We start from the raw sequence: 9827 nt of genomic DNA, 5'->3' as shown, positions 1-9827 counted from the left end.
TCATCCCATCAACTGTCACCCTCCCTATCCTCCTTTTCCATCCTCTATCCTCCACCTCACCATATTGGCCTCCCGCAGCTTCCGTAGTTCCTCCTGCAGGCTGCAATTGGAGCTCTGGAGGCCGTCGATCTCCTTCTGGAAGCCGCCCACGTCCACGTAGCCCGCCACCCAACGCCCCAGCTCAGCCCCCGCCAGCTGCTGCAGGTGGTCCGATCCGCTGCGCTCAATCACCTGGGGAGAGTGGGAGAATGAGAGGGGGGGAGAGGGAGAGAAGAATCGTGGGAGGGTGTTAGAGGGGGGAAGACCGTATGGGAGTGTAATAGAAAGAGGAACCGTGTGAAGGATTGTGAGACTGGGATTGGGAAAGGTGGAGAGGGACGTGTGAGAGGGTAAGAGGAGGGTGAAAGACCGTCTGGGAGTGTAATAGGGAGAGAAATCGTGGGAGAGTGTTAGAATGACTGTGTGAGAATGAGGGAAGTGAGAAGACCTACGTGAGTGTCTGAGAGGGAAAGAAAGATCGTGGGAGGGCGTGAGAAGGGGGAGAGACCATGTAGGAGAGTATTAGGGAGAGGAATCGTGTAGGAGTGTTAAAATGACTGTGTGAGAATGAGAGGTGAGAGGGGCCGTTTGGGTGTGAGAGGGGGGGAGAAAGGTCGTATAAGTGTGCGTGAGGGATTGTGTGGGATTAAGAGAGGGATTGTGTGAAAATGAGAAGGGGAAAGGAATGCGTGAGAGGGGAATAGAGATTATATAAGAAGGAAAAAGGGACCATTTGTAAGCGTGAGGAGAGAAGAAACATTTGAGAGGGAAAATGGACGTTGTGAGAGAATAAAGGGGAAGAGTACCACTATGAGTCAAAAGTGAGTTATAGAAATAAAACCATAGACCAAATATACACGAGAGAATGAGACAGATATAAAAAAGGTCCGTGTGAGTCAAAATGAAAATGAAACCTAAAAAAAACATACTACGAGATTTTTTTTTTTTTTTTTTTTACAACAAAGGAGACAGCTCAAGGGTACAAAAAAAGGAAACAATAATATTTTTTTTAAAAAATCCCGCTACTCGCTGCTCCTAAAAATAATCCAAAGAGGTGGCCGAAAGAGGATGAAAATGAAAGATAAGAATTCAGGTAAAGATGGAAATGGAAATGGAAAATGAATCGTGTGAGTCAAAAGGGAAAAAAAAGAAAAATTTAAAAGAATGAGAATAAAAGAAAAATGCAGGTAAGGATCAAGTCTTCCAACCTTCTTCAGCGCCGTCGGGTCGAAGCCAGCCTCCGTCAGCTCCTCCTGCAGGTAAACTCGCTCCCTCAGGCTGGTGGTGGAGGCGAGGAGGGCGTTGACGAACCTCAGTCCCCACACCTGGAAGCTGGGGAGGGGAAGGACAGGTGATAAAAGGCTGTATAATTCAAAATGGAAGAAGAATCAGATGTATATATTACTTATGTATTTATTTGTTTATCAATTTATTTATTTATTAATCTGCTTATTTATTTATTTTTGTTTTATTTAACAGCGTAAGCAGCTCAAGAGTAAAACAGAGTAAAAAAAAATCGCTGTTTTCATAAAATTGTATAAAAGGCTTTTATTTTCTTCTTTTTTTCTTATTGATTGCTGTATACAAAGAGCCATGAACATTGATTGATTGACTGATTGATTGATTGACTAACTGGGATATCCGATCAATCAAGGACACATAAATAGAGAGAAATAAAAAGGTAAAAATACATTACCTAACACTTTTGTTTCAAACTTACTGCACATAATTTATTTTCAAAACTGAGGGTCGCTAATAAAAAGTAAATATGAACTATGAGCAAGATTATATAGTTGTAGTAGTAAGTGTTGCGTTGTAATATTATCTGAGAAATTAACTTAGGTACTGTGTCCCCTTACATTACAAAAGCACCTTTCTTACCTTGGAAATCAACGTTACCTCATCTGGGCTTTTACATTACCTTAATCTTAGTGCTACCTGGGCGCTTCCCTACCTGGGGTGTGGGTGGGACAGCATCATGGATACCAAAAACTTGCACTTGACAGGCTCAGCGAAACGAAGTCGCAGTGTTGCCAGCGCCTCCACTACCTGCCTGTGGCCCTCGGGGGAGGTCATGCAGGCCTTGGTCAAGAGCTGGGGAGGAGAAGGTAACGGGATGAGGAGGAGGAAGAAAAGAAAAAGGGGAGATGAATTAAGGAATGTGGAAGAGGAGGGGATGCGTTAAAAAATGAAAATGAGTAGCGATAATAATGAGGTGGAAGAGAAGGAGGAAGAAGAAGAAAATCGTTAAAGATAAAGAGTAGGAATAATGATGAATAATATGATGAGGAGGAGGGGGAGACGGAAGATGAGGGAAACGAGTCAAAGGGGTAAGGAAAAGGAAGACGGGAGGAGATTATCGAGGAAAAGGAAAGGAAGGAGGAAGATGATGAAGAGAGAGAAGATTTGTGATGTGGTAAAAGGGATGCTGAGAAAGAGAAAGATAGCAGAAACTTAACACTGGGAGGGAAAGGAAGGGAGGGGAAGGGAATGAGTAAGGGGGTGATGATGTGAGATGGTAACAGTGGTGAGGAAGTGGAGTGTTAAAACGTTCTGGTGGTCTTTGTGGTGATGACGGTGGTGGTGTTGGTGGTGGTGACGATGATACGGCTGAGATGCCGTGACGAAGTGAGATAAAGATTTGGATGCTGGGCAGATGAAAGGAAAATGCTCTCTAGTTTTCTGGGCGGCTAAAGGCAGCGATTGGGGAGAATGAGTGAGGGAGGGAGGTGAGGGGGAAGGGGGAGGTAAGAGGAAGGGGGGAGGTGGAGAAGAGGTATGTTGAGTCAGTGTGTGTGTGTGTGTGTGTGTGTGTGTGAGACAGCTGCGTGCACGTGGATTCGCGAAGGTGTAGTTTTGTCACGGAATAGCGGTGGTGGCGTTGAAGCTTTTTTTTTTTTTTTTAGTGTAGTTCCGGGGAGGTAAATGTTATAATACTGTAATGGCGGTGCATGTAGAATTATCTTTTTCTCTAAAAAAAAAAAGTGGATGTAGAGTAGCAATTTTTTTCTACTTGAGGTGGAAATCTCGTCAAAAAGTGTGGCAATGGAGAAAGCAGATTTTTTTTTAGAAGAACTGAAATGCGTGATTTTGGGGGAATGTAGAGCATGGACACAGCTAAACGTCGTCGGATTGTGAAGATTTGCAGGTTTCCTCTTAAGTGTTCGTGAGGATGAGGAAAATATAGATAAATGAGGGCACGCGAAATGTAAAATGAAAACTATATATACTATCTTGAGGAGTCGTACAGACGACAAGAAAATTTCTCTTCCTCATCTATCTTTATCTTACTTTCCTCTTCTTTATTGCCATTCTCCTGTTCACCATCAAGAGCACACGGGATGAGACAAAGTTAAAATCAATCTTTCTTTTCTGTGCAGTAAAGGAGAGGCCAGGAACACACAATTAAATACTATATAAAGAATGCCCACCACTCGATACTATTCATAGGTATTAGAAGACAAAGGAAGATTCCATAATATAATAACCTGAGAAAATTTAATTCGATCGGTGTTTTAGTTTTCCTCTCGAGAAGAAAAAAAGTTTAAGCCGTAGAAAGGAGGTAAAAAGAAAGATGGGTGGTTGGTGACAATGACATTTTTTCTTTCTTTCCTTTAATTGATTTTCTTTCCTTTCCCACACTCGCCTGAAGTGATAAGGTTCTACTTCACTGATCTGAAAATTAGTGTTGACCACGAAATTTTTCTCTCTCCTCTGTTGATCTGTTTCCCTCCAGTATATTCTCTGTTCTCTCCTTCCACCTCACACACCTGACGGACCAAGGCTTTTCTTTATTAGCCTTAAAATAGCATAACCGAGACGACAGGAGACTGTCTTCATTTTTTTTCTCGCTCTCATTTTACCTTAATAATGACGGTCACCATGGGGCCAATAATCATTTTTTATAGCAACGGAAGCAGATTAAAAAGTGAAAAAAAAGACAAAAAATAAACACTAAGCTTTATCAATCTTTAAATGTAACAAAAACAACCTCGAAATCTGCCTCTGTATTCATCTCTCCTTAACTCCAGTTTATTAGTTTCACGTCTATATTACGCCACTCAACTTTTTCTTTAGTTTATCATTTTCTTTATCACGCCCCTCACCTATAATGGCAAAGTTTTCATTCCTGGCCAAGTTAAAAGACAACCTTGTAATCACTCTTTATTCATGTCTCTACCTCTAGCTTATCACCTTTTCTTAATTACTTCACTCACCTGCAGCGCCAAGGTTCTGCTCCTGGCCAGGTTGCTCATGGTGGCCACGGCGAGGGTGTAGAGGCCGGGTGGGTAGTGGGCGAGGCGGGGGGCGGCCTCGGGGCAGCGCAGGCAGTGGCGGATGCAGCCCAGCGCCTCGTGTTCGTCCACCAGGGCTCGGCGAAGGGCAGCCTGCTGCTCCCTGCTGCTACCTGACCCTGGTGGTGGTGATGATGAGAGGTGGTGGTGAAAGAAGGTGGCGGTAGTGGTTGTAAGAGGAGACGAGATGGTTTTTGTGATGCTATTGTATTTTTTTTTTTCTAGTTGAATAGATAGTAGTAATTATATAAGTAAAATTAGTTGTAGTTCCTTTTGTAGGTATAGAGACACTGAGTTTTGGTCATAAAAGTGAATAATTGAATGCTAAAGATTTCTACTAATTAAAAGTTGACATTATTATTTTTTCGCCTTCGTTGTCATACTTTTATACGAGTTATCAATTATCTTTTTTTTTTTTTACCTTCTTCCTCCTCTCCATACATTATACCATTTAGTAGCAGTTATAATTTCCATCATTTACACCTTCTTCACTCCCCCACACATACACACACACGCACCCATACGCACGCACGCACACACTCACCGTTCAGGTCTGTCTGTGCCAACTGGACCATCTTCAGCACGTCCAGCAGAAGACTCACGCCATCGTGGGGGTCACGCACCAACTCCTTGACGAAGCTGTGAAGGGAGGGAGGGAAGGAGCGGTGAGGAGGTGGAAGAGACCACTACCATGACTTTCAAAAATCAAAGTAAAATAATCATTCTTCCTATTAAATATTCTCTCCCTTTCTTAGAAATTGATCCTGTTCATCCCTTTGAATATTAACCATACAAACCATTATTATTAAATTTATACAAAGTAGAAGCACATAAACTAAAGCAGGGTGCTAAAGCATCTCTCATTTTCTCACACATCTATCTTTCTAAGCACATTGCAGAAGAAGGAGGGATTTACGAGGGGATAGTCCTCAAATAAATATGGAGAAATAAGAGAAAGGAGGTGGAAGAACTTTTAGACAGAACTACATATTTCTGGCATGATCTTGAATACCCATCATAGTGTTACACCAATAAATTAATATTCAAAGCCTTTAGAATGCAATTTAATACCAGTCAAACTTTTGATATTACCGACACGTACCTTCAGTGCCTAATCATCACCTGTAATTGATTATACACACCTGAGGTAAGACATCTTCAGGTCCTCACGTAACTTCCTCAGCAGCTCCGGCAGGGAACTGAACTGTTTGAGGGACATCTCCTGGGGAAGGTCTCGGCCCACGCCCTTCTCCTTCTCCCGTCCTCGGCCCTGACCAAGAGAAATAATAAATTGATGAATGTGGGATTGATGTATAGAGTGTTGTAAACGTGGCTGGCTAATTAATGGTGAGTCTTGTTATATTTAGTGACTTACGAACATATTTATTGATTTGTTATTGCTGCTGCTGTTGTTGTTGTTGTTGAGAAGAGTTTTTTTTATTTAGGTTTGGTTATTAGTGACTCCAAATTTTCCAAGGAACTACGAATATATTATTTCCTCATCTATGCTTTTTAATGGTTATTGTGGGTAGGCGGTGGCTGAGTGGTTAGCGTGCGGGCCCCGCATTCACCACGCCATAGACGACGTTGGTTCGAATCCGCCCGCTATCACCTGGGATTTTTCAGTCACCGCCAAGTGGCCTAAGACTACCCACATGCTGTCCTGAAGACCACCCATCAACCCGGACTCTTGAAGAAACCGTCCAAGTGAATCAAGAATGAGTTCCGGGGGAGCAGCATGAGCCAAGCATAAACGGCGCTACTATAAAAATTGCCTGCGCCATGACGGGCTCGGGCCAACCACCAGGCCCCTGAAGAAAGCCTACCGGCGCTATAGGCGAAGTCGCAAAAAAAAAAAAGGTTGACATTTCCTCTGATAACAATGAATAAAAACAAACATGAATATAAATGAATAAATAAACTGGTTTTGCTGATGTGACTGGTTTCACTGCTTTTGTTCACAAGTTGTTTTTGGTAATGTATGTATGTCAAGGATGTGCGTTCTGATAAGCAACAATGAGCTAAACGAAGTAATAGTAGAGAACACAGATCACAACAATTTGTAACCCACGAAGACTGTGTAACGCTGAAGCAATTTGTTTGAATTATGATTTTTTTCCTCATAACTGGTTGAGTTGTTTTATAAGTAACATGTTTATCCTGTATATTCCAATGGTCAGCTTTCGTATTGGTAGTAGGATGCTGTTTTGCTATGAGTTTGTTTGTTTTGTTGTTGTTTGTTTCTCATAATTTGTGCAGGCTACATGAAACAAAACAGATGATTATGATGGACCAAGATCATATTCTTAAACAAAAGCAATCCCACTCCTGCTACCGGATGAAAGAATTGAAGAAAAGAAAACTATATATTCTTAACAGTTTCAATACTTCAGAACAGCTAGGTAAAGAATGCAGGCTTCTCTTCGCCGTGTGTTGGCAAACGCAAGCAAGCAGACACGTAGCCTACTTTCATGGTTGGCCACATGACGCAAGTATTGTAGGAAGAAAGTGAATATCATCGAGTATCTCACGCTTTATGGATTCAGGAGTTACTGCATCAACATTCTGCAAGGCTCAAGGCAAGAACTGATGCAGGACCGGCTCGGGTAAAATAACAGTGGTCAAAGACTCAACACTGTTCCCGAACATTATCTTAGAAAATATGAGGACACGCAATCAGGAGAGGTGCAGGCTTTTACTTGATGCGAAAAATGCACATGTTATGACCGTTATATCATCGGTAAAGCGTGCAATTCGTAGTGTCATGTCACGCCTCCTGTGTCCGTGGTGGCCTGGCCTGCTGCGTCCGAAACCCTCGTCTTCCTCTTTGAACACAGAACCAAAATCTCAAGAAATAACAGCACTTACTTCATGAAGATCTTGAAAATACATAAACAAAGTCAGTATTATAAAAACCAACATGCCAGTTAAAACGATTGGCCAAATTTGAAAACACGTATGGTCGTCAGCTGAAACCACTGACGAGGCCACAAGTAATAACATACCTTGAGAAGCAAAGAACAACGTACGGCACATCATCAAAAATCACTATCATCTCCTGAGCAACCATTACAAACAATCTAACGCTGATGGCAGTTATTCAGACGGAAACATCTCAGAGGAATCGGACAGCGAGTGTTGTGTCACGGGGGGCGGGTCGCGCAGGAAGGCGCCGCTGTTATTTTACTCTGTGGTTGTTATTTAGCGTGACTCGACAAGACTACCTTGGCACGTGGTTGTGGAGGAATGGAGGAAAGTGGTGAAGGCGTGCGGGAAAGTGATAAAGCTGGACAGGAAGACAAATGAAGTAGGGAATAGAGGAGGACGTTGAGGGTTCCTTGCTAACGGCGGCACATGGTGAGTTATTGTCACTATTAGTATGCATTCTCTTATATACATGCTGTTATATACATTGCTTGGACATAGGGGGATAGGCTACCATTAGAGGGGGCTTGGTTATCATTTAAAAGGGGCTAGGTTACTGTTTGGGGAAGACTAGGCTACTCTTCGAAAAGGGACTAGGTTACCGTTTAAGGGGGCAGTTTCCTATTTAAGGGGGATGAGGTTACCAGAGGTCAGTTTACCCACAAAGGGGGGGCTAGGTTACCATTCAAGGGTTACCATTCAACAGTTAAATAGGAGAAAATTTTCATTCAATGGGTCTAGTTTTTCATTTGGGGGATGTTAGGCTACCATTAGAAAGGGGGTTAGGTTACTATTTATAAAGGGGGTAGGTTATCATTTAAAGGAGGATTGGTTACTGTATGAGAAGGGGATGGGTTAGGTTTTGATTCTATATTTATTATGAGCTAGGCTATCTTAATATAAGGGTTTCTAGATTTCCAGAGGGCTACTATTTGAGAAGACTAGGCTATCATAATTATACGGAGGTTAGATTACCATTTATGGAGGGCTAGGTTACCATTTAAGAGGCCTAGGTCACCATTTAAGGGAAAGCTAGGTTACTGTTCGTCAAAATTACTATTTAAGAAGAACTTGGGTTACTATTCGGGTGAGTTTACTCATTTTCTTTGAGGGAGCATAGACTAGAGCGCATGGCCTTGGTGCTCATCTCCGTACCATTAGCCCTTGAGCATTAGGTGGTGTTACTACAATTATTATAACTGATGCTGAGCTATTTTTCGCCATGGTTGAGTTCGTATATCACAAACTGCATTGATTAGAGATACTGCAGACTTAAGGGTACCTGGGATATTTAGACAACGGATGGTTAATATTGTTTAATTTAATAAGTACAAATAGGGCAGTTGGGAGATGTTTTATGTATTTTTTGTATGTATGTTTTGATGTAGGTATGTATGATTATGTCGAGGTGACATGAGGCAAAAAAAAAAAAATGTGTGTGTGTGTGAGAGAGAGAGAGAGAGAGAGAGAGAGAGAGAATAGTGCCCTGATTTGTATAAATTTCAAAGGTGAATTATTTACTCATCGTCTCATTGTTCCACTTTTATTTAAAACCGACATTTCAAAAGTCAAGGCAAACTGGCTATTTACTTCGGCACTATCTTAAAATATCTGATTCGTCTGAATGTTAATTATTCCTTTGTTAGTGGGGGACGTTGATACCGGATATATAAACTCGTTTCTTAATATATAGTTTTTTACGAATATTTTTCGATAACGTTTCTTAATCTGTAGTTAAATTTAAATACTGGTAGAAATGTTAGTTTAGGGTTTGTTTCATAATTCTGTTTCCATAGTCTCCTACTGTGTTCTATATAATTAGTGAAACTGCGCCAAATTATAGGACTCCCTAATACATATGTTAGGGTTGGCCATATATAAAACCGTTTTCTACGAAGGCAGTGTAAAAGTGTTCTGTGATAAGATAGGACGCTTGACTTTCTTATTTTATCCTTTCTTTACATTGTCCATTCTAGTGGTTTCATGCTTCCCTCTCACCTGCACTTTTTCCTCCTCCTCCTCCTCCTCCTTCCCCCTTCCTCCTTCTCCTTCACCTCTTTTTGTCACGCTACCTCTATACTTCACACATCACCAGCGCCGTTCACCTTACCACAACACCACCATTGCCTCAAAACCACTACATTTCCTCACGATCACAACCCTCACCATCACCATCATTACCACCATTATTCACTATCATTATTCACCGTTCCGCTCCCTCGCCTCCCATCCCGGCCAAGACACAGCATTTCGTCACAACCTTTCCCTCACACCTCTCCCTCACCGCTACCACTACGACTATCCACCAAAATGCTACTATTGACTATCCAAGGAATTTTCCCCATTCTCACTCATCCCCTCACCCATTTGGTCTTGCACACTCCCTTTCCTCTCATTAATTAATAGCAACCATCATTACCCAATAAATCCCTTCCTTACACGTCCATTAATTTTGCCAGCTCTCAACCACTTGCACCCACCATATATCCACCATACATCCACCACCATACCATTCCCTTCACCCCATCACCCCCAACTCTCCTACAATCACTCACTCGTTCATTCAAC

General features: G+C 42.0%; 1 protein-coding gene across 6 annotated transcripts in view; it reads right to left on the bottom strand.

Annotated features, from left to right (window-relative positions):
- The window catches only part of LOC127008163 (serine-rich adhesin for platelets-like), a 118292-nt gene that overhangs the window by 4465 nt on the left and 104000 nt on the right, over positions 1 to 9827 (bottom strand). For all 6 annotated transcript variants that reach the window (XM_050879845.1, XM_050879843.1, XM_050879844.1 and 3 more), the window contains 6 exons: positions 5477 to 5604; positions 4879 to 4973; positions 4257 to 4453; positions 1994 to 2133; positions 1248 to 1371; positions 61 to 231 (listed from right to left, as the gene is read on the bottom strand). In XM_050879845.1, the coding sequence (XP_050735802.1) occupies positions 61 to 231; positions 1248 to 1371; positions 1994 to 2133; positions 4257 to 4453; positions 4879 to 4973; positions 5477 to 5604 (855 nt within the window). The remainder of the gene's footprint in view (positions 1 to 60; positions 232 to 1247; positions 1372 to 1993; positions 2134 to 4256; positions 4454 to 4878; positions 4974 to 5476; positions 5605 to 9827) is intronic.

Source organism: Eriocheir sinensis, chromosome 37, assembly GCF_024679095.1.
Source record: "Eriocheir sinensis breed Jianghai 21 chromosome 37, ASM2467909v1, whole genome shotgun sequence".
In the NCBI taxonomy this organism is placed as follows: domain Eukaryota; kingdom Metazoa; phylum Arthropoda; class Malacostraca; order Decapoda; family Varunidae; genus Eriocheir; species Eriocheir sinensis.
The sequence above is the reverse complement of the archived record's forward strand: the minus strand, read 5'-3'. Positions and strand labels throughout refer to the sequence as shown.